This window comes from Battus philenor, unplaced genomic scaffold, assembly GCF_028537555.1.
Source record: "Battus philenor isolate CCGP_79_NKW_IND1 unplaced genomic scaffold, ilBatPhil1.0.hap1 SCAF_17, whole genome shotgun sequence".
Taxonomy (NCBI): domain Eukaryota; kingdom Metazoa; phylum Arthropoda; class Insecta; order Lepidoptera; family Papilionidae; genus Battus; species Battus philenor.
Window position 1 is genome coordinate 1924976 of NW_027181679.1, and position 26638 is coordinate 1951613.

The 26638-nt window shown below is 33.8% G+C and overlaps 1 protein-coding gene across 3 annotated transcripts; it reads left to right on the plus strand.

The window, feature by feature from the left end:
* Pkc98E (Protein kinase C) lies at positions 1-26638 on the plus strand. Of its 3 annotated transcripts, XM_068762804.1 has the most exons (20): positions 1-239; positions 1092-1224; positions 1456-1570; positions 4440-4500; positions 5477-5651; positions 7912-7943; positions 9265-9335; positions 10145-10295; positions 11631-11767; positions 13260-13353; positions 14483-14551; positions 16447-16554; positions 17749-17879; positions 18536-18768; positions 20990-21138; positions 22297-22349; positions 23273-23459; positions 24459-24598; positions 25030-25128; positions 26120-26638. In XM_068762804.1, the coding sequence occupies exons 1-20, from the start codon at positions 143-145 to the stop codon at positions 26195-26197; spliced, it is 2313 nt and encodes a 770-aa protein (XP_068618905.1). In that variant the 5' UTR covers positions 1-142; the 3' UTR covers positions 26198-26638. The 3 variants fall into 3 exon arrangements, with proteins under 3 accessions (XP_068618905.1, XP_068618907.1, XP_068618906.1); XM_068762806.1 differs by lacking the exon at positions 16447-16554; XM_068762805.1 differs by lacking the exon at positions 14483-14551.

Below are 26638 nucleotides of genomic sequence, written 5' to 3' on the forward strand. Positions count from 1 at the left end.
TCCATCCATGGCGGATCTCATCAGTGTCAACTTTATTTCCATTTCAATTATGAAGCGCCTTCAATGATTTTAAGTGGGTTTATTGTGCGGGAGTGATAGTGTGGCGGCGCCGCCCGGTGGAAGGGTTCTCGTCGGTAGCACAATGTTCAGCGGAACCGTGCGTGTGAAGGTGTGCGAGGCTACGGGCCTCCGACCGACCGACTTTCAGAAACGGCACAACATGACCTTCGGGAAACCTGGTTAGTCCACATTTAAATATAATTCTATCCTGGAACATCCCAAACGTGTATATTTTTATTATTTCGCTCGGTTAAATATGTTACAAGTATTTACGAACAAGGCGTAACATGTTTACTATGCTGTATTTGTCGGAAAAAGTTAATATTGAAAAATGCACAATTTAATTCATTAGTTAATTCTAATGTAAGCATTAGTTTGTATTGAGTGCAAATTATCAAACTACATTATACGAGATATAAAATACAAGTTGTGGTGTTCCATGGTCTAAAGTGAAAAATACTCGTGATTGTGACCAACTTCAACTTTTTTTTTACGTAAAGTGCTTTAAGAAATATTGATTAATTTTCGTAGAGCTAAATATGTACCTTGAAATCAAAATATCATTAGATATCAATATTAACGAGATTGTACCATTCAACTGTTCTAAATTCAGTTCAATAGAACGAAAAGACTAGACCATTGAACTTTTGGTAGTTTGCAAAAAATATACAAATCTTAATAACTGTATTTAAATATTATTTATTCTGTTTTTAAGAAAAAAACGTAACAAAGAAATGTTTATAAAAAAAATATTATTTAAGCAATAAACTCATATACTGATTGTTTGCTAGAAAATAATAAATACTTTGATTATTTTTAAGATGTATTTGTAAATTTATACCGTTTTAAAAAAATTCTTATGTGTAAATACATCTTTATTTTTCTTTACCTTTGTTTACATTTGCCACAATTATTTGTTCTTTTTCCTTTGCAAAACAAAAGAACTGTTGAAATCAGCTCTGTCCAAGATATATAGTGGTATTTTAAATATGAGTTATATTATTATTGGTAAACATGAGATATCTCTGCAGATGATCAGCCTATAGACCCATACGTTTCAATCGACGCCGACGAACACCATCTAGACCGTTCAAGCACAAAACCAAAAACCTTTGACCCCGTATGGAATGAGAGCTTCATTCATGAAGTCCACAATGTCACAAGGTATATACAAACCTTTGCACTTTTTTATTTTAATGCTTTAACTACTATATTTGCTAATTACCTTTGAAAAGTGAAGACATTTTTAAATACATATTTATATAGAAACTACCGCCAGGTTCGAAATGTTGATTTTATTGAGAAGAACCTATCAAAAAAACTCTATCGTTAGTTTTTTAAGACTTTATATAATATTTTTGTGTAAAATATAATATCTTAAATTATTATTTTTAGTTTGGGTATCACAGTGTTTCATGATGCTGCAATACCTCCAGACGATTTTGTTGCAAACTGCACTATTCCTTTTGAAGATCTGATGCACCGTGATAAAGAGGCTACTGATTTTTGGGTGAGTTTAGTTCTTATTTATAGATCTTCTTGCATAGTGTCCCTCCCTACTAATTATTGTGACTGATATGTGCTGGTGTGTGCTTTGGCTAATGTCTTATCTGGCATGGTAAAAACATACCTTTGTATTACTTGAAATTGGAGTTAGCTTGGATAAAATAAGACTTATAGTATAGATCAGCTGAGGTCAATTTTAAAGTGCTATTTTTAACACAAAGTGATTTATTATAGGTGTATATTTATTATAGGCTTTAAAGGGGTGAATAAATACCTCATTTGTTGTCAATTAATGTATGGTGTAGTTAGTACATAGTGACATTAATTGTAGTTTACTATCTATCCCTGTAGACTTTACACTGGACTCTAATAGAAAAAAAAATGTAACATATATCAGAGTAATTCACTTAATAATGGCTTGTTTTGCAATATGTTTAGAAGCTAGATTGTTGCTGACAGATGAGCTATACATTCACACCTTTAAAGTTTACACACATTTAACCAATCAACCTAGTAGTAAATGGAGTGATGTTTACAAATAAATTAATATTGCTGATAAAAATATTTGTGAGGTGTCAAATCAAATGTGATACTATACCACATTAATAAAAAAAACTTAGCCTTTTTGAATTATTATATATTTAAATTCAGCTGTATTTTTTCTTTTAAATGTCACAATTGCACTGAACTGAATCTATCAACCAGTGGCAATTAAATACAATTACAGACTGAGCTGTACTTTGTTTAAATCTTGAGATAAGATAAATATGCAAGTATTGATGTTATAATATATGTAATCACTTTAATGTTTATTTATTGATAAACATGCTATCAATTGCAAATTATTTAGTATATTTGTATATGTTTTATTTAATATGTGTAATATATAACAATAATAATATTAACATGCTTCCTTTTTTCATACCAAACAAATATTATATTTATTAATTTTGGTCATTATTTACTGTTGTGAATCCTATTTGGGTAGAAGCCTCCAACAATTTGTGATAAGCATCTCTGTCTTGGGCCTTTTTCATCCAGTGGAGACCAGCCAGTGCAGACACATTGTTGGCCAAAAAAATAAATCGAGGTTTCCAATCAATGAGTAGTTTGGAGTGCCCACTTTTTGTTGTTGAGCCTTGCAAAATGACCTTTCCATTTGTATTTGAGACGTTGAGTGTTGCAAAGCATCAGTGAGTAGGGTTCTCTTCCATATTCCTTGTCTTGTAAATTAGTTCTAGGTATAGTATTCTTCTCTCCATAGAATGTTGGCTTGAACTAATTTTATTCTTATATCTTGTTGGTATATGTCCATGTTAGGCCTCCACATGACAAACAAGGTAGGATACAAGTGTCTATTAGAAGTTTTTTAATTGTGTATGTATATATATGGATTGGTAAAAACTTCAATTTATTTATATGGTTGTAATGGAGCAATCTTTGGCAGTATTGTTTCATCATTATCATATAAGGCAGTAGAACTTAACTTCAAAGCATAGGCCTTCCCCAAAGCTACTAGCAAGTTACAGGGATCAATATTGAAAGAAACAGCACATTCGTAAAGCAAGTGTACTATTGTTAGTAATAAATTATTTTTATTATGGATACAGATGTAGATCCAAGTTATGAAGCACTCTCATCAGAGTTGTTTTTATATATACTGGTTTAAAAGCCATATACATTCATACAAGTGGCTGAATGCAGGTGGTGAAGGCCAGTTACCATAGTGATTTTTGGGGAAGACCTGTCTTTTAATAAGCATGTATAGCCTTAAAAGAAAAAAAAATTAAAAATGTTATCATTATAGTCATAAATCTTTAATTTAGGTTTTTTTATGTAAAATATATCATTCAAAATCTTATATAAAATGTTAAATTATTTTATTATGTGTTATAATCATGTAATTAAATAGACACTATTTTTTATACGAAAGAATAATAATATGAGAGAATAAAAAATAATAAATGCGTAAAGAAAAGTTACTGGCCACATTATTACTGAATGTGACCTGTTATTTAAAAAAAAATTATTAAAGAATCTCAATTCTTAAAATTTATGACACATGATTAAGCTCAGTTGTGACAAGAAGCAAATTTTTATCATTTCCTTTAATGAGTCATTGTGTAGCTTTTAAATTCAGTTCAACTGTGAACAGTTTGAATCATCTATAGGGTAAAGTTTTATTTTTACTTTTTCCTTATATATTTTTGACACAGGTATGTTATATTTAATACTAAAATATCTCGCATTTTATGTGAATTCATTGTGTATTATGGTATAACCAATAATTTTTGTATTTGCATGAGGTGTCGATTTTATCACGAAAAATTTCCCAGTTTTCTTGTAAATAATTTCATGTACAACTAGCCATAATTATCATATATATATATTTATATATGTAAATATTAACTACCCGTTATTGATATCTCAACTGTTTCCATGCTATGGTTGTCTGGGAGAAATTCCCTTGTATAATTGTACAATTTTGTTTACTATTATGCAACTATATAGCAATAAAGAGTATTAAATAAAAATAAATTGCCTTCTAGTGCATCAAATTTACTTTATATTGTTAGTAGGGTACATTTCTTGTTAGTAAAGTCTTGCTGGGAGATGACAGTACAAAATTAAAAAAATATTAAAATTATTTGTAGTGTTCTATGAATATAATAAACACTTTGTATAATGTGATGATAAAAAAATTAACTTATAAACTAACAATTACTTAAAAGGATGTTTATTATAGAATATAGTTATCATGTGTTTGGAAATAAATTCCGATTTGTAACTTATTATATATAAGATGCTTATTATTTATTTATAATTGTACAAAGAGCATAGACAGTTAAATTATTTTACATGAATGTTTCCAGGTGGACCTAGAACCGCAAGGGAAATTGCATCTGAAAATAGATCTGAAATGGAATTCTCAAGGTTAGTTCTTCATTGACCGCTTCCGTGGATTGTTAGTTTTAAACTAAACCAGGTCTTTGATCATTGGTTTTATTGAAAATTTCATAAATTTGATTAAAATCTTTTAATGGTTGTATGTATAGATCATTTGCTGTTGATTAATGTATGGAACAACTTTTTCATAAATCAATGATTTCTGAAATAATAAACAACATAAAAAAATATAATATACAATTTATAAAATAATACTAGTAGTAGCCCAACAGTAAGGACTGAGGCTTGCGATCGTATGTCACGGGTTCGATTCCCGGGATAGAATCTCATCACACTTTGTGCTAACAAACAAGTTTGCAGAGGATGGGCAGCAGCGTTCTCTTTTATTATTTTTGAATCCTTTTGATGATAAAAATAAAGTGCATGCTGTACCTAATGTAATTAATGTATTGAATACATTTATATTATATCTTCACAAATAATTCATGATGAATGTATATATATATATATATATATATATATATATATATATATATATATATATATATATATATATATATATATATATATATATATATATATATATATATATATATATATATGTATGTATGTATGAAAATATTATATATGATAAAATATAATTGTGTCACCAGATATTATTCATTTTAGATTTAGTGTTAAAAATCAAATCAGTATACTAATAACAAAATGTTGACATCTATAAAATAATTGAGATTGTTACAAAAACCATTAGTGTATTCTTACCAGGTTGACAAGAAAAGAATATGAAGTTACATTCCCAACATTCTCTAACATTATACCACACTGCTATCATCAACCCACTGGGCAAGCATGGTGATTATGGTATATATATACCATACATCACTTCATAGCAAATGAGCTATACATTCATCCATTTAAAACTTAAACACCTATATTCAATCAATTTATAATCTCAGTGTATGTTCAGCATTGAAAGTTATAAATGTTTGTTTATTTATAGGTGGCGGTGGGGCAGAGGGGCGCGCGAACCGGGGGCGCGAGTTCAAAGAGGGCGCGGGCTTCGCCCGACGCAGGGGAGCCCTGCGTCGTCGCGTGCATCAAGTCAACGGGCACAAGTTTATGGCGACATTCCTGCGTCAGCCTACATTCTGTAGCCATTGCCGGGAGTTTATCTGGTATGATTTATCTTTTTATTAAAGATGAAGAAATGTCTGTATCTAATTATTCATATACAATGTCGCTTGATTAGTATTAATATACAATTTATATACAAAATAGCTTGATTGCTAAAAATAGATTTACGGTTAGGGTAGCGGGGTGGATTAGTTCTCCACTTGGTAGACCGACGACATTCATGGTTGTGGCATGTCGCTGGATGCGGTCAGTGCAAGACCAGTCACCGTGACGATCTTAGGGGGAGACCTATAGTTCTAGATCAGAGCTCTCCAAACTTTTTGTGTCGTAGACCCCTTGCCATGTTTTTCCGTGTTGGGTAGACCCCCTACTTACCTGATATTGATTTACTGTAAATTTCTAACAGTAGTGAAGTTTAGTGTTAAAAACTTAAAGTAAAAACATGTTAATTTATAAAATTTTGTATCTGTTATGTAAAATATACGTAACATTAAATAAGCTATAAGTAAAATGAGATAAGCAATAAGTCAATATTTTTAGTGAGAAGGATGAACCTGATGCTTTAATAATAAATTACTAAGAAATAAATAGCACTATGGTGGACCCCCATTTTCCATTTCATGGACCCCCAAATTTTTTTTCGCTGTCGTAGACCCCTTGCGGGTTGTCATAGACCCCTAGGGGTCGATTACTTTGGGAATCACTGGTCTAGATCGTCAAGGTATACCTTGTAGTAGGCATCTATTGACTGTTATAATAAACCATAGAAATATGGGTCTTTCTCGTTAGGTTTCATAGATAGTCAGTTGAACCAGCCATGATGAGCGCTATATTCAGCGAAAGAAAGTAATTGATATAGCCTAGAAGTAGAAGTAGCAGTGGGCATAACAGGGACTTTAATTTCTGGTGTAGTGACCATGGGCTGACAGGTGTAAGATGTCCACAACAGACAAATCACCAAATTAAGGTCACTGGTAAATTTTAGATGTCTTTCGACTGGTAGTAATTTAATTAGAGCTAAGTGGGGGCTTATGTCCAGTGGTAAACATATGGCTGAAATAATGATGATGATTTTCTTGTGATCATGTAAGATGGTCACTTGTGTATGTCATGAGAAGAATTCAAAATAGCTCAATTTGATAGAAGCTAAAGTCAAATTGAGCACAGATTTGGCTTACAACTCGAAAGATGGTTCCAAATGCATCCTGATCTTAAAAGAACCATAAATGAATAGATGAATTCGTTTTGTGATGACTTGCACAGTACACAATGCTTAGATAAAAACAATTCCAAAGTTTAATACCACTCCTGAATACTTTACACTATCATATGTCTAATTTGCAAGTTTTTCTTTTATATATAAACTCATTACATGATCAGGTTATTACAATATATTAGGGGGTACGGAAAGTAATGTCGTTTCTATGGACATATTTTACAGAAAAATTGATCGATTTTTACCGCTCCGGAATTGATTTGTACTCTAGACGACAAAAGGTTGTCGATAAGATCTAAGGTGAATATCTTGATGATCAGAAATAAAAACTTGATATAAATGTTGTGGTGTGAATTAAAGTTAAGAAAGCGAAATTATTTTCTAGTCCCTCTAATATAACTGTCAGTTTATAATTAAGTTGTTCCTACTGAGCGCTACCTACTGAGAACTAAAAATAAAGTTAGTGGTTTGTAAGTTTTTTTTTGTTATAACAGATTTTTTTTTATTTAATTGATTTTAAAACAATTCATTTTCAAACACATAATTGTAGATATACTCTGAAATAGACTAATATACCTTGAGTAGAGCCTGCGATTAAGAAATCTCTTGAATTTACCAAGGGATAAATTTACCAATCGATGATTTGAATATTTACATAGGAGTGTATTATAAAACCATATACAGCCTACAAGAGTTATAATATAAAGCCTAGAGAAAGGTATAACAAGGCCATATTTCTTTGTACTACAAATAATTAAAATCATAATAAAAAATCTTTTATTGTGTCGAGGGGGGCGAGATTAATATCTTGATGGACAAGACACATTGCCCTCTGGAAAAATGGCAGGGATAAGTGGGATTTCTTCCCACTAATATTCCCTCGGTGGTCGGCTTCTGTACCTTTGAAGGGGCCTCTTATGACAGGGAGGGAATACCTCAGCCTAGTGAACTCGTACCAAAGACTTTAAAAAATAACTAACCTAACCTAGCCTTTGTATAATATGCCTTTGTACAGTATGCAGAATATGACAGTTTGGATGTATCTTTAATATGTAAATATAATTAAAAATATTTTTTGTTTATAGGGGTCTCGGCAAACAGGGCTACCAGTGTCAAGGTAAGGAAAATATTTTAGTGTAATAATTTAAATGTGATTGTAATGTTAAAGGCTGGTCACTGTTAGGGCGCAAAAACAAAATAATTAAATGAGGATAACATATTTAGTTTTCTTCAATTAAGTCTAAAATACTCATGATTTAAGTTAGAAAATAGTTTAGGAGACTAATTTAGCTCGGTAAACACTGTGACTTTACAGAAACGTGAGCAAAATAAAACCTCCACGGGGCATCTTCAGGAGTTGTTACACAGATTAGTGCTAAACACCGAGTGTCACTCGGTGTTTAGCACTAATCTGTGTAACAACTCCTGAAGATGCCCCGTGGAGGGGTGAAACACGTGTTGAGTGAATTTACGGTGGCGGTTGTGTAGTTGGCATTGTCTGTCGCATGCGCATTTACGAGAGGGCTGGCGGGCGGTGCACTTTCATGCACGACAACCACTGCATGTGCGGAGGTGGCTAGATATTGGTCCTTTCTTATTTAGGATGGACTTCCGCAATGTAACGTCTGAATCCATTAAATATCAAAATAAAACCAATAATATTAAATGTAATTATAAAAACAAAGGCAAAGACACGAATGTGAAGTTAATATTAAGGATGAGGTTCAGGAGCAGAAGCAAGGGAAACCAGCAAGGTAGATGACTTTGAAAGGTTTCCAAAAATTGGAGGTCTATGTCCGGCAGATATCTTATGGCTGTGGATGTCCATTGGTTGTCTTACAGCTGAAATAAAGATTATGTAGCAACCCTCCCCTCTTTTTTACTTATTACACATAATTTATTCCAAGGGGCCCATTAGTAAGGTTTAAGGTTCTAGAGTGAATACCTTGGATCAGCTAGCACAGCATCAAACATATGCAAAGTGGACAGATGACCTAGTAAGGTCACATTGCAAAATGTTAGATGCAGGCCACTTCCCACAGGTCTTATTAGAAATCTATTCTTTATGGTTGAAATTATGATAAAGATGAATCTCGCACCCACCCCCCCTCCATACACGATAATTTTTGTTTTTTTTAGGGTAATCTCCTTGGAAAGTTTTCTAATGCTAACAACGAAATTTAAATAATATCATAATAAATAATAATATGTATCAGAGATAAAAAAAACCAATTCATTTTATGTTCAGATGATTAAGGGTTTTTTAAATGGCCTTGGAGACCAAATAGTGTCCTATAAATTAAGATAAATAATATGTAATTGACAAGTCAATTTTTTTTATTAAAAATAGTTTAAAATTTCTGAACTCTATGTACATATAATAATTAAAATCTTGCTATGTTAATTAAAACGAAGTTAATGATTTCTATTTCTTTTAGTGTGTACTTGCGTGGTGCATAAGCGATGTCATTCATCTGTCGTCACCAAGTGCCCCGGCATGAAGGAAGAGGTTAGTTTATTTTATTTTATAATGTACCGACCATTCACAATTTTACAGTGCAGAAGCACTCTGTGTTTGACACTAATCGGTGTAACATAACTCCTGAAGATGCCCCATGGAGAAGTGAAACACGTGTTGAGTGATTTAACGGTGGTAGTTGTGTAATTCGTATTGTTTGCCGCATGGGCATTTATCAGCGAGCTGGCGGGCGGTGCACTTTGTTGCACGACTACCACTGCATGTGCGGAAGTGGCTAAATATTGGACCTTTTCTTACTTAGTATAGGATTATTTATCTTTCAAACAAACAAATAGACATTACTTTTATATTACATTTGATTTCAAACTAGTAACATCTGGAATAAAAAGAATATATTTGTACAACCTTTATTTGTTATAACTTCACTTTTGACATTGTAAGATAAGTATAATATTTACTACAAGTTTCTTAAGTTAAATTCATATGACTACATTTTAACAAGTTTTTATTTCTATTCAACAATATATTCACCTTTGTTATCAACAACCTTTTGCCATCTTGTACACAAATTTTCAATGCTGGAGTGGTAAAAGTCAATTGGGTTTTCTGTAATATATGTTGACAGATATGAATGATATTACTTTCCGGTCCCCCCATAAATTGTTCGCGTTTTTCTGTTATTAATACTAAATAAATAAACCTTTACATAGATGAACATTTAATCAAATTGATCTAAGTTATGTATTATGACAGATTAATAATTTAAAAATAAATTAAAAAAGGTTTAAATTGCTTTTGGCAGATGCTGGCTTGTGTTTATTAATAATATATGTTTACAGCAACAAAGCGGTGTCACAGTGTCAAGTGGACAGCGCTTCAATGTGAATGTACCTCACCGCTTTGTGGTGCATTCATATAAGCGGTTCACCTTCTGCGACCACTGTGGCTCACTGCTCTATGGTCTCATCAAGCAAGGGCTGCAGTGTGAAGGTAGGGTTCCACCAATATTTTCGATTTTAGAAACTAGACATTCAGTGTAAGAAGTTTTTAGATAAATCTGAACATTTGTAACTTAGTGAAAGGTAATAATACTAAACTAGTAAGTAACATTTTGGAATCGCATCTGAGGAAGGATGTATCGCTTTCTTTATCTGATATTATGGAGGCAATCCTCGCCTCTTCAATCTTTATACCTATTCGACATTCGGTCTCGATTCGGGCCTACCCGATTGCGGGACAGTCGGCTACCAGGTGGATCACGGTCTGACCCACACCCGGTTCACGGAAGAACGAGGGATCCTTTCTTAGCTTAAACCGGTGTAGGTCTTCGGAGAACCCCGTTGCTCCGTAAAGAGTTGGACTGAGACCGCGTCCACCCTGATGCTGCGGAGCATGCGATTGGCTACAATGGCGTCCAGGAAGAATTTCCGCGTTGTCCATATCATCTTACCTTCCACTGTATAAGGGATGTGGGGGCAATCCCACAAATGTCAAATAAATTTGAGTAATACCAATGACATAAGAACATTAGTGCAACAATGACATAATAAGCAACGGTCGAATTAATTGAGTTTTGCAAGTATTATTAATATTAATTGGAGCACTGTATTATTATATGCAAATATTATTGACTTCTATAATGTTTCCACTGTGATTTTGTCATACATAAAAGTTAGCAGCATGCGTTTATCTTTATCTCAAATGACAGTGGGTTCTCTAGCATTGTATTCAGTTCTCTTAACCTTTTGTACATCATTATCTTTCATAAATATGTTAATATTGTTATGCATAGACTATATTGTCATATATAATACTGTGACCAAGACACAGACCAAGTACAAAATGTAAATTCTTAATTCTTCAAAAACATACTTTTCCTAACGCTTTTTTCAGTCTTTGAAACAGTCTGTATAATCTTTTTCCTGTATAGCCTTGAAGACCTTATACAATTCGGTTTTTATCTCCTCAATCGTGTCAAAATTATGTCCCCACTATTATACTTTTGAGTTTGCTGAATAACCAGAAGTCGCACGGATTCAAATCAGGCCAATATGGTGGTTGCGGAACGATATAAGCAACATGGAGCCATGGTTTAAGTTGAGCCAAATGATATTTCAAATATTGTAAAAAAGCAAATGTTATAGACAGTGCTACTAAACTAGGAAAACAAAATTATCTGCCTTCCCAATGCCCGGGAGTTTTAGATGACAATTTCATCTAACTTTTTGATCAAAGTATATCGACTATGTACCATCCGGTATCTGTCTAACTTTGGGTTAACTGTGATATAAATTGTTTAAAGAACATTACAATTGTTTTTACCAGTATGTTCGATGAACGTGCACAAGCGCTGTCAGAAGAACGTCGCCAACAACTGCGGCATCAACACCAAGGTGATGGCGGAGATATTAAACGAGATGGGCATCTCGCCCGACAAGAATCCACGACCGAGGCCTTCGAAGGTAAGTGCTTGAAATTTATCATCATTTTAGACGTAAGACATCCAGTGCTGGGCAAGCTCCCCCATTGATTTCCAATGGGACTTGTCTTCATCCAACGTCCTTACAAGATTGTAGGTCTACCTTGTGGGTGGCGCCTTTTAAGCCATAGCGGCCATGTGACCTACCCAATACCACTTCACCACCACCACTTTGAACACCAAAACAAGCTAATAGTTTAATATTAAATACAAGCCACGCGCTCGACTTTGTTTGCGTGAAATTTAAGAAAAGAAAATAGTTTAATTATTTTATTTTTTTGGCTTAAGAATTTTCCAAAAATAAAATTAGCCTTAGTTGATCTTTATAATATTAGCTGCCTGCCAGTATAAGTCTTATCAAAATCGGTCCAGTCATTTTGAAAGTTTAGCTGGAACAACATTAAAAAAATTGATGTAAGTACTGTATACACTCAAATTTTATTTATTTGTGTAGCCCATTAATACAAAATAATTTTTGATTTAATTTTTATTTATTTTGTTTAATTTTGATGTGATCAAAAAAATTCTGACTTAACCACTGACTAATAACATTTTATTGCGCATTTAAAAACTCCTGCAATATTTTTTTTCTTATACACCAAAAGAAGAATGTCAAAAGATTTATAAGTATTTTGACTACATAGTCATGTGTTTCAAATCTTTCTTTAAGTTCACTCCAAGGCATAGGCGACTCCAGAAGATATCATCTATAGGGGGATTAAACATAATTGTCACGCTTGGCACGTGGGTTGGCGATCGCAGTGTGGTATTATGCCACGAAGAGGACGCTGCTGCCCATCCTCTAGGAACTTGTTAGTGAGCAGTGCTAATCCTTTATAATCAATGCACAAAGTGTCTCTCGGGAATCGAACCCGCGACCGCAAGTCTATTGAAAATCTAGTTCTAAATATGGCTTTTTTCTGATGCCATGAACACTAAGCGACAGCCCTTGCAACAATACAAATGCAAGCCACACTGGAGATTGTAATTATTTCCTCAACAACCTATTTCAATAAAAGAAATTGTTTAGTTTCAAGAATTATGGATGAATGAATAAGGGAAATAGTGTGATATTGGATGTTTAATTGAGATGTCAAGTCTGTTTCTGCTTCGGAGTGGTACTACCTGCAGACCATGGTACAATGCTGGGTAAGTGGTACACGGAGCCTTAAAGCCTGAAGATTCTTAGTCTATACTTAGGAACCCAATGAGGTTTTATTGGCACTGTCACTAAAAATATTAATAACAGCGACACTTGTTAAAGATAAATCGAAAAATACGCCCACAGGTTATATGAACATGGTGACTGAGCCCAAGGCAGGCAAGAGCGGCATAGCTGAACAAGTTGAGGGTATATTTAGTGTGGTCAATGTCTTAATTATATGTCTACAATAACAATTTATTTCTCATAAATATATGTTACGTTACAATAGCTATTTTATATAGATATATAAAATAAATATATTTTATTGCAGTATTTGAACACGGCATTATTGGAGGGACCTCCTGAGTTGGCCTCATCTGGTGATTCAGATAGCAAAGATCCAAACGACAAGCATGATGATAAAGGTAATCATCATTTTTATATATATTATATCACATGAATTTCACTTAGAATTACCTACTCAATTTTTGTATTATTACAATACAATTCAATGAAATTTAAAATAAATATTTTTAAATTACAATTTCAAGCATATAGTTAGAGATGTCTCTTGAGAATAATTTTGTAGTATATAATGCGAGAATAGTGGCCAGGAGACTCTAGGACTTGTGCTGTTATTATATTTTTTTTATCGCCCTATTTTAAGGCCATATTCGTGGTGCCTTATTTTTGAGGCAGAATGTTTTTCATTTTAAGATTTATTTATTTGCTTTCTCCTGTATGGCCCTTCGCATTATCTCTCACTTTGATGACATACATTTACATATCTTACATGAATCTTTGCTATATTTCTCGCTATGTTACTAAATTTTCTTTACATTCTATTATACATTTACACACGGTTTATATTTACAGTTATATTTAAGATAATTAAAATATATATTGTTTTAACTTTATCACAGTTTGGTACTTTACTTGTATAATTACTTGTTACCTGACCATAGGTTTTATTCCACTTTATAACCTTTATAATTTACTTATTTACCCTGTTTTTTGTGTAATGATAGAGAAAATTAGTTAGTTATATCAACATATGCTACATATATATGGTGAATTATAAAGTTAGCTATGAAGACACTTAAATACGAGGATATAAAAACGACACTGTTAAGACGTCCTTAAAATAGATTCAGTAACATGCAAAAATGTGAGCGAAAAATTCTGATATATTGGAACATAGATCTTCATAATAAAAAAAATTAGAAGGTTGGATACACACACATATATATACATATATAAATACACATGTATGTATATATATATATATATACGTATATATATACATAAACAAACACTCGAATAAATTACACACACATACACATATATACACAATTCGTTATTAGATAGAGTAATGAAAATTCTTTCGCTAATATACTTTTTAGAAATATTTTAAAAATAAGTGTTCTTCGTCTCTTATTTTTGGGGAGGAGATCGTTTATGGCTCCTCTGACTTTTATTTTACTTCAACATTATTTTTTAGTATTATATTGAGAGGCATGTATGCAATTGTCGTTTTGTGTTACGTCACTTTAGGTACTCAGGGCGGCGTGCTGTGGGGCTCGCACTGGGCCGAGCTGCAGGAAATATTTGGCAGTTACCAAGGTCCCCTTTTATTGTGTGCTTCTGGTGGCGGGACGATGCTTTATGTCTATTATTGACCGTCATTTGTAACAACTAACTTATTTCTGCACGTGAAATGATTTGATGGAATTTATACAAAAAAAAAAATAACTTAACCTCTTTGCTGTACACGTCAATTAATGCTTTATCTATAAATTAATACCAACTGTTTTAATTTACGTAATGAAAGTTGGTGTTTACTTAAAATGAATTAAAGGATGATTGGTTATAGGTGTAAATACTATTTAAGTGCATATAAGAATTGAAAATGATTTCACATGTAATAACATCTAATATATAAAATTCTCGTGTCACGGTGTTCGAACTTGAACTCCTCTGAAACGCCTTTACCGATTTTTACCAAATTTTATATGCGTATTTAGTAGGTCTGAGAATCGGCTACTATCTATTTTTCATACCCCTAAGTGATAAGGGTTGTTCATCCTTAAATTTTTTTTTATTTTTGACGAAATTTTTTGTTTTTATTTTTTTATGATACAACATACAAAAATACATACAACCCTAAATTTTCACCCCTCTACGATCAACCCTTATTTTTAAATTTAAAATTCAAAATATTTTTTTTGCAAAACAACGTTTGCGGGATCAGCTAGTAGGAATATAATATTCAAAATTCGGATCACTGCTTATTAAAATAAAATATTGTTTACAATCCGCAAATGTAATTTTTGAAGTTATTACAACGTCGAAAAGAGTAATCAAAATTTTTTTCGTGCTCTACACAGGTTGATGTAAAAGCTTTGAAATGGTGAATTTTTAGCTCATTTGTTGCAATTTAAATTGATTTCAGAAATAATAAATGACATAATGAGAGTATAGTAAGAAAAAGTGTTTCTATAATTGGGATTACTACATAATAAAATTATTAATTATTATTATTGTTTACTATCTATTCCTGTAGAATTTATAATGCCAAAAATTAATGGCCTGTAGCATTTCATTAGAAAGAAAATTAAATGTCATTTCAGAGTGGCCATTAAAGTGGTCAATACATTGATTATTTACAATCGATTGTGTGCACAGACTATGTAAAAATGAATGGTTTCAAATATGTGTCAAGATATATATATTGATATTTAAGTATGAAAAAGCAATTTCAAAATTTGAATTTATATATGTATTTATTTATTCAGTTTACTATCTGTCCCTGCAGATTTTGCACTACCAGAAGTTAGATCTGTGGCCATTCCAATAGTAAAAGAAAATGAATGCATTATATTTTAGTGTGATCACTTTAAAGCTTCAACCGAAACCTTTTTGCTGACAAATGAGATGTATTTTTACATAATTGGAAAAGAACTTTTACACATATAACCAATCTTCCTGTATATCAGAGGTGAGCAACCTTTAGTAGGGCAATATAAATTTTAAATTGTTTTGGCGGGCCACATGTAATGTAATAATTTACAAAACTTTATTTCGTAGAAACATTAGACTAAGTAAATATGCAAATTTTAATGCAAAATAATATTAAACGAGACAAAAATGGAAAAATGAATATACTTAAAATTTTTAATAATAAATTTGGCACCGTTTTTTCGATACAATCGTATGTATAATAATTATGCAGATCTCTAATCGTACATTACTCTGTTTTGGTTATTATAATTTATTATATAACAATTTATTCATGAGAGAATGTCTATAAAATAAATTCAATTTTAGAAATACTTTTTGGGCCACATGTTGTTCACCCCTGTTGTGTATGGTACATTCTATCATTTTCTCTAATTGTTCTTATCTAAATGCCCGAATTTTATTAATTAATCTAAGCACATAAGAGGAAATAAGAATCAAAAAAATGGTGGCGGTCAAACATTTGAATGTTTTATTTATTATATGTTTGTGACGTACAGGCACGGATAGCACAGTGAATCTATGGGATAACTGTGAGACTGAACAGAATGATTCGACATGGCGCGCACATTGGGACGATCTCGAAGATATATTCACTTGTTACGAAGGTTCACTATATCATATGTTAGCTTCGGGTGATGGGATTTGCTATGTTTGTTAATTTTAATGGAACTCTATCAAAGATTTATAATTACTTATTTTGTGTTTATTATAAAGGAGTTCCATAATTGACTTTAATTTTGAAATATCTATTGTGATTTGATGAATATATATTGATTTTTGAAAATTATGTCAAGGTGTATTCCAAATGTTCTGGAACATTGTTCCAAAATACTCGTTTGTAAAAACAAGCAAGTTTGAGCAATTGGGATCACCCCAATGTGTTCTCGAATATTCTGCTGAATTATCAGCAATTATTTTATGGAGTTAAAGAAGACTGCAATATATATATATATATATATATATATATATATATATATATATATATATATATATATATATATATATATATATATATATATATATATGCAGCAGTTTTCTACAGGGGTATAAATATATATATATGCCCATAAAAATAACAAGATGTAACTAGACTCTGTGCATATTTCTTGTACGAACTCCATGCTGGCTTTAGATGCCTTTGCTGAAAACAAGTCATGAAGTTGCATTTATTGAGCTCTTATAGCTTTGATCGCAATAACTTACTAAGAAAAACAAAATTAAATTTTATTATGGATCACCTTTATATTAACCATTTAAAAAAATAGTTTCCATACCATTAAGCTATTAACTTTATATTTATGAAGTATGCAGTAAAATGCGGCATACGTGTAAATCTTACGGATTATTATTTTACCGTTGTTTTAATTCGACTCGTAAATTCTACAGGTAGATTTGTTAAAGTGGAAAATGCTTTAAAGATATGGATCACATCATTTGATGTCAATTAATGTACGGTAAAAATTGGTGTACCCTATCTAAAAATCAATGATTTCAGAAAGATTATTTTAAAATACTGCCAGAAGCTATTTAAAAAATTAGTGTAACATATATTCGAGTGATCACTTTATATGGGATGTTTGGGAATATATGTCTAAGTGTTAAAGTTTTTGCTGAAAAATCAACTATACATCCGCTTTAAAGATTTTATAATGAATCTTTATATTTAACTATGGTTGGTGTTGTTTCTCATTAGAGGAAGGCCAATTTAGATCAGCTTGGTCAGACTGGACTTACCCAGAGATACTAGGGAACCCCTCTATGGTTGGTGCGGGTGTGTGGTAATGAAGTCACGTTTGTAGGTGGTGATGGTGACGGTGCAGAGGGCTGCATGCAGGGGAAGGTGTCCCTCGAGGATTTCCACTTCATTAAGGTGTTGGGCAAGGGATCATTCGGGAAAGTGATGCTTGCTGAGAAGAAGGGGACCGATGAAGTGAGTAGCCTATACTTTGTAACTAAATAACTTAAGTAAATACAATTGCTTATCGTTATTAAAACTAATAAATCTACAATTTTCTTTAGTAATTTCAAACTGTATGTATTGACTTTGAAATAAATTAATTATTAATATTAATCATTGTTAACTTGAAAAGCATATAAAACTTGTCCAATCTCAAACAATAATATTAAAGGTTTGCCATTTAAATCTTGTTTACAATAGTTAAATACTTGTATCTATGTATAGTATAGGGATGTACAGTAATATTGATTATATTTGGAAACATTAAATGTAATGGTCTAATATGTAAACAAGGTATTGGTTTTTTTCTTAAGGCATCTATTATTGGGGCCTTTCATTGTCTCTTATCTCGTTTTGGAACATGGACCTTACAATTTTTAATTAATTATTTCACATCCTTTTTTTATTCCTTAATTACTCTTTTAGTCTTCTTAAGATCATATATATAGTCTTCTAACATGATCACACACTCACATCTCACACATTCATATTTAGTTTCCTTTTTTTCTTCACCTTTTATCCTTCAATTAACAGTTAAGGTATCGGATTAGAGATTTTGTATGTATCACGTCGATGGATATGTTTGAGAAAGGAGATTAAGTAAATTATAACTTTCACATTTGTTCCAGGTGTACGCTGTGAAGGTGCTGAAGAAGGACGCCATCATCCAGGACGACGACGTTGAGTGCACGCTGACGGAGCGGCGTGTGCTTGCGCTGGCAGCACGACACCCGTTCCTGACGGCGCTCCACTGCGCCTTCCAGACGCGGGAGCGCCTTTTCTTCGTCATGGAGTACGTGGACGGTGGGGACCTCATGTTCCAGATCCAACGCGCCAGGAAATTCGATGAGCCGAGAGCTAGGTGAGCGAACAAATATTTCTTAAAACATCAACCTCATTCTCCCTCTCCCTCTCTCTTACTCCCGAAAGAGAAAGGAAGATTAAGCTATTTATAGCTATATATAAATAACATAAACTATCTCCCGTCCCTTTTGTGTATTAAAGGCACACTTGAATCTCCTTATGGGTGGAATTTTGAGTATAAAAATCCGTTCTTAGCTGAAATTAATTTGATAGAAGGAATATTTTTACTCTAAGCCATACAGTGTCAGAGATGTGGTGATGAGTTATTACTTTGGCGGAAATTTCAAGTAAGGTTATAGGTGTAAAAAATTTAAAAATGAGTATACCTTTTTTGTAAGAAAAACATTAAAGCTTTTTCGCCTATGTCCTATTATATACTACTCAAAACAAAATAGGGCCCACCATCATTTTGCCCCTTAATTTATGTGCATACATGATTATTAAATTTTTACAATTAGTCGATGTTGAATTAGGGTTTTACACATTAAGTAAACACAAAATAACGTTTGAATTGTTTAATTTTATCGTAATACACTCAAATACACATTTTTAGAGAAAATGAGCACTAAGTAGACTGTCAATAAAAACTTTTATAGTCACTGTTCGTTTTTAATAAACTTGCCGGGAGCTTTTCTTTAGTATCGAGTAGGACCTCCTTTGCTCCGTATGCACTCTCTGAGCCTATCTGGAACTCTCTCAATCAGATGAGTGATGTTTTAGTCGGGTATTCGTTCCCAACAGAGTTTCAGCGCATTTATGATGTCCTGTTGGCTGTTAACGTGGCTATGGGTCTCTTTAAGACTTCTTTTCAATTGATCCCATAAATGCTCAATCGGGTTGAGATCGGGACTCATTGCTGGCCAGGGTAAAACCGAGATATTGGAATAAGAAAGTGCCCTCTGAGTGACCCTAGCTATATGCGCACGAGCGTTGTCTTGCATAAACACAAAATTATCACCTACTCTTTGTGAATATGGGTTGACATAAGGTCGGATTACTTGCTCGATGTAACTGGCTGCAGTGACTGTCCCTTCGTTCAAGATCACCAGCTCTGTTTTGCCTAACAAGCTTATACCGCCCCATATCATCACACTCTGGCCCCCAAAACGATCAGTACCGTGCATGCATGGTTCAGTAAAACGTTCTCCTTCTCTTCTCCACACACGTACACGTCTGTCATCGCTAAAAAACTTAACTTTACACTCATCTGAAAAGAGTACTGACCTCCAATTGTCCATGGTCAGTCCAAATGCTTACGCGCAAACCTCAAACGTGTTGCCCGGTGAGCCATTTTTAATTTTAAACGAATAACACGCATCCTAGAATGTTGCCCGTCCTCGTGGAGTCGATTCCGAATGGTTTGACCACTAACGCGTGTGCCAGTAGATTGCCTTAGCCGGGATTGCAAGGTCCGGGCGGTTGTCGTGCGGTCCCGGCGCGCAGTCAATCGAATGTACCGGTCTTCTTGAGCAGTTGTGGCTCAAATCCTTCCTGATCCAGGTCTTCTAGCCACACTACCTGTCTCCTGGAACCGCTCCCATACGTTTCGAATAGCTCGCCGTGACACACCAAGGCGAGATGCAACCGATCTTTGCGATTCTCCTTCTTGAAGCAAAAGAACTGCCCTTGTCGAAGTTTCCACATCCATATGACGACGAGAACCTGGCACTGTAATCGGGAATAATGCCGAAACGAAAAAAACACAGCTAAACAAAGTGTGATCAAAGTATTGCGCTTAAAGCAAGACTGAGAACACAAACGATTGAAAATTTAAGAAATGGATAAATTTAAGCACTTTACTTTTTTGTCTACCCACTTGAAATCAACAAAAAAGTAAACATTTAAAACATCATTATGCACTAATAAACATGTGTGCAAGAAGTGGTAGTGCTTCATTTTGTCAATGATTAGTATATGAGTTATTTATTAACACGATTAGAGACAAAGTTGCGGTGGGCCCTATTTTGTTTTGAGTAGTTTATATAAAATGATCATTATTTAATAAGTAACATTATTTTTTTTTATTTGAATATGACAGACCAATAACCTCTGGCTGTACAGCCTGCAGGGACAGATAATAAATAATAATTAATTTCAATATGTAGTAATACGAATTTTTAAATTTTTATTTTACCATATTGTCATTACGTTATTTAATATTTTTTGTAACTACTAAACAATTAACATTATAAAATGCGGCTTGGTATTTTTCATTCAAGATTCTACGCGGCCGAAGTGACATTGGCGCTGCAGTTTCTCCACTCGCACGGCGTCATATACCGCGACCTGAAGCTGGATAACATACTGCTGGACAGCGAGGGTCACTGCAAGCTCGCGGACTTCGGCATGTGCAAGGAGGGGATATTGGGTCAGTGCATTTTACCAGTTTAAGCCTTTGTATTTTTAGTATTTCCTCAATGTTAACCCCTATTCGTAGAAGTAGGAATGAAACACTCGACAAAGGTTGATAGGATATTATTTGTGTTTCATACAATTAGCGGCACAAGCTAGTTATGAGTGAAAGCGTAAGGATATTATTTAGTGAGTGGCATGCGTAGACGCCGGGTCTATCGGTGTCTGGACGCGTCTGCGCGTGCGCCGGTCGTCTGGAAGCAGGTTATGTTGGTCGTAGTGCGGGGACAGTGATGCTAGTGTTGTGCACATACCACATATTTAAGATATACTACTATCACAATTGTTCACTGGCGATTTTACTGAAAATTTGTCTCGTACCACGACCGGGCTCTGTTTTTGCTTAAATTTTATGTAACTCTTTCATTTGAGAATGGAAATCAAAAACACTGTTATCAAAAAATAAAGCCTTTACGCTACGGATGATCGGAGCGTGACCAAGTTTAATACTTGCATCATTGAGTATTTAAATAATTGTTGTAAGTTTGGTGTAACATCATGTTCACCCCACTTTTCTTTCAAACCGTCATTATTGTCCGATGCTGTGATATTTCTTTTTTGATATTTTGGTGGCCTAATATCAGACTTACTCTCTTCCGATACAGTATAATTTTTGGACTTCACTCGGACAGTCAGATAAAGCATATGCGTATAATCTATTGAAAGATTCTTCATTACGTTCCGTCATAGATTTTTTTAATTTAGGTTTTTAAAATAAAAGATTTGGCGGCTCTTATAAGTGAGAGAAACAGCTTGTATTATTCTGGCCAATAATTGCACTACATGCGCGCCAACCATTCAACCATCACAAGTTTATTCATCAGCTGCTTATTCATCAGCTGGTCAGCGAAGTTCGACCTTAAAAACATCAGTTATTTCATTACCGTTGACCAATGTGTTAAATGTAGCATTGATAATTGAAGGCAATTAGTAAAGGTTTAAATGATGAAAAAACCATTTGGAGGGGGGCTGCATAGTAACTGCCAGTTTACTGGTGGACTGCGATGTAGTAATGCCCTGTGACTATGAGATTATGAGATCTGATCGAAAGTAATACAATATAAACTTTAATATGTGTTCTTAAGGAATATTTTACAATATCAATTGTTTTCAGACGGTGCAACCACCACTACGTTCTGTGGAACTCCGGATTACATTGCTCCTGAGGTAATATATTTTCTAAAAAAAAACAAAACACCAAGTGAAGTTTTTATGTACAGTCTCTTAATGGCCGTATATTTAGATCTTTATGTTATATTAAGCACATATATAGGACCTCCGTTATGTATATATGTTTACTATTACTCTACTATGGGCCTTATAAGAAGGCCCAAGATCACTCGGAGAGCAATGGAGAAGGCTGTGCTCAGAGTTTACTGCGAGGTCGAATTAGGAATGAGGTAATCCGCATAAGAATCAAGATCACTGACGTAGCTCGAAGAATTGCCAAATTCACTTCTACTTGTCAATTTGCTGGATGACAGTTGCTTTTTCTCTATGGATTTTCTTATTCTTAATTCTAAGTCTCAAACTAGTCTAGTAAATGTGAATTTTCATTTAAAACTTCCGGGTGTTGGGCAGGTAGATTTTTTTTCTTAGGTTGGTAGGACTGTATAGCATTTGCCAAGAGTCTGTTTGTCAAAAGTTGGAATATCGTTTGGCTCGGCAAAAACTATTTTAAAGGCATACTGCATTAGTTTTTTTTTTTTCCAAAAAATGGACTCATATCATTCCGTACCCTATTTGGCTGTTGGCTCTCAAGAGACCTCTAGATATTCAACAAACTCTGGCCAATGTGGTGACACCCTTCTGACTCGATTTAGGAAATAAAAACCGTACTGAAGATCTTAAAGGCTGCACCGGAAAAAGACTTTCTACTGTAGAGGGGACAGCGTTGGCAAAAGTGGGTTTTATTGGACAGAGATTACTTTGAAGAGGATGAAATTGATTTGGAAGAATAAATAAAGAATTTGCATTTTATAAACAAATTTGCCTTTTTGATCACATTATGAGTACTGCCAAGTTTGGAATGTTATTTCAATAGATATATACAATGTGCACGATATATACAATTATTTAATTGACAACAGATACTGCAAGAGCTGGAGTATGGGCCGTCAGTGGATTGGTGGGCGTTGGGCGTGTTGCTCTACGAGATGCTGGCCGGTCAGCCACCGTTCGAGGCGGACAACGAGGACGATCTGTTTGAGAGCATCCTGCATGACGACGTGCTGTATCCTGTCTGGCTGTCAAAGGATGCAGTTTCTATACTCAAGGGTATGTTGATTTGTTTAAAACTAAACCACCGATGTTCATACTATCATTTTAGCTATAGGACCTTTACTCCTGGACCAAGGCCTTCCCCATCTAGTTTCTTCAGTCCACCTTAACAAGGTTGTATTTCCACTTTTTTGTTCCCATTTTTGAAGCCTCTCGTTCTATTGTGGTTTAATTTTTTTCATTATAAACTTTACTCATTTTTTTATTTTCTTTCTTCTCTTATGTCTTTCTTGTCCATGCTGCATTACCTTCCGCAAATCGCCTTTTACCCCCTCATCACTATTCCTAGTGTATCACAGTTTATTTTTGTTATTACATTGCAGTATCACAGAGTTAGGTTCTAATTCTGTATACCGATGAGGTAAACAATGAGATGTATTGTCTGATCTTTCTGGAATTTTGTAAAGAGGTTATAAGAACCAGTGTACATGATTATAAATGATAAGTACAAAAAAGTGATAAAAAATCTCAATGTGTGATAAAGTTTTAAAATCGTGACAAACTTTATCAGCCAGTAAGAAATAGAATAATAAATAGGAATTACAAAAAAAAGTAAGATAAAATGCTAAGCCAATGAAATAAAGTAATAAATCAAGATTATGTCCTGATTTATCATCTTGTTTTTTATAAGGATGTAAGATGAAAATGAAAGATTATGTGAAAAAAACTTTTTGTAAAAATGATATCTGCTCACAAATGGTAAGGAAAGGAAGTACAAGCGGCCTCAAAAATTTTAATTTAAAAATGTTTAATTTTTAGTAGATAAGGCCATATAGTATATATATTTAATGATTTGAGTATATCTAAATTGTCTAAAGTATATCACATTAGATCTCCATAGGTTTTCAAAAGACCCAATTAGGAGTTGCCTTTTTCGAGCTTTGCAAAAAAATCAATAATTTTGTCTGTCCAAAGTGTTGGTGACCTTGGATCATTTGTTCTGTGTGGTAAGTGACTAAAGCTATACTGTATATTGAAATGTTCTCTTATGGTCAGGATTCATGACAAAGAGCCCGGTGCGACGGCTGGGCGTGGCAGGCGGGGCGGCTGGTATACGTGCGCACGCCTTCTTCCGCGACATGGATTGGGATGCGCTTGCGCAGCGCCGACTGCGTCCGCCATTCCGCCCCAAAGTCGTGAGTACAATTCTTTTGTTATTAATAAATTATTTTTTTGGTTTAAGTCTTTATATGTATATATATGTTACACACATACACACGCGCGCACACTCAAGCGCGCGCGCATACACACATTTATAAACATTTTTTGGTCTATCAAATAAAAATAAAAACTCGTCGACGATTTGTTAAAAGATAATTTCAATAAAAAACCCAAATCGTGTAATATATTTTTTGTGGTTATAAGTGGCTTATATTGAAATTATAGCGTGTGAAAGTGTACCGCATGAGGTGTGCGTGTGAGATACGAGGGAGGCCGCTACAAGACGCACATGAGATATGTGAGACAGACTGCTTACACAATATGACTATTATTTGTCTGTAGATTATAAAAAGATGCGTTACTAAAGTATGAATTAAATATTTGGTTAATCATTTTATTTTCACAGAAGAGTAAGCGTGAAGCTGCTAATTTCGACGCTGAGTTTACAAAGGAGGAGCCTGTTCTGACGCCCGTACCGCCGGACGTTGTGCGCGCTATTAATCAGGTACAGTCAGCTGCGATGATTTCTATCTATATACTTTTCTGAGGTAAACATGAAATATTGGCTAATTTATCAACGTTGAATTGGGATTTGTATTAATAAGAGCTTATTGGTTTTTAACAAAAAAAAATGTATATACTATATGGTAATTGTTTAAATTGATCATACTGTATTTGTACATTTTTATTATATGTAGGAGAAGTGGTCTCGGTAAGGTGTTTAAGAAGTGTTCGATGTCGTATTTGCAGACATGACTAACATCATAACTTCTTTAAAGCCCGTTCTTTAGAAACTTATTTGTGAACGTTGGCAATGCTATACGATAAATGCAAAGTGTATTTTATTTAAGATTGTATCCCGGGAATTGAACCCGCGACTCGCTGATGATCATTTTCTGTAGTAAAAGAGGTCCAGTAGTTTCAAGCGCCAAAAATATTTCAAATATTCGTCTACCTGCTTTTGAACATTGCTTTTTAAACAATCAGGTGTCTATAAAATGTGGCTACCTACTATATTTCATTTTTAACTGTTATGTGATTTTTCAAGGCGGTAACATTTAAAGATGTCTTAAACGGATTCCAAACTAGCCCCGTACTATCCTTCTCTTTCCTTCCCTATCTCTTCCTGTCTCTCCTACTCTCGTTATGAGAGAAGCTTACGTTGCAGTAGTAGATACATTAAAATGCCAACAACTGGTAAATCAAAAAACTGGAATGTAATTTAAAAATAGAGAAATAAATAATCTAGAATAAAATGTAAAAAGTAGTATTTTGGAGGTGAAGGTGAAAGAAATATGAGCGAAAGACATTGAGATCCAAAAGATTATCATGCAAATAAAATAAATGAAGAAATATTAAGAAATATATTTGCCTACGACGAAGGGGGGGGGGGTCTGAGAGGTAAAAAGAGGGCTATATAAAAAATATTAAGAAATATGAACATATATATGTTAATAAAAATGTGATACACTAATTATTGAATTTTTCCTTTCTAGGAGGAGTTCAGAGGATTCTCGTTCGTGAATAAGGACTTCAACCCGCTGCCCAGCTATGATAAGACGCCCGTCGCCTGAACGCGCCGAGACTGGGCGTGTCGAGGGTATTTGCACACTAAGGGCCGCCACTTACGGTCTCAATTCGACTGGCGCAGCCCGCTGTTCGTTCTGTTCGTACTTATTTCACCGCGGGAAGGTTTCTGTTCAGTCAGTGCCATGTTAGTCGTAACGCTGCTACTTCCGTACAGCGACGAAGATTTTTTTTATTTATTTATTTAAGTGCAATGATGCCAACAAGTGTCTAGTCATGACGATACAGCCGCTCGGGCGGTTTTTATTTGGACCCTTAGTATTAACATCGATTGAAGTATTATTTTTATGATTTATTTTGGAATTTACATGATCTTATATCTATCTCTAGTGTTTGGATTAGGCTAGGAACATCACTTTAGTATCACAAAGTTTCAGACGAGGGCTCAGTCTTGAAACTTTACTTAAATTTAATAATAAAAAAAACAA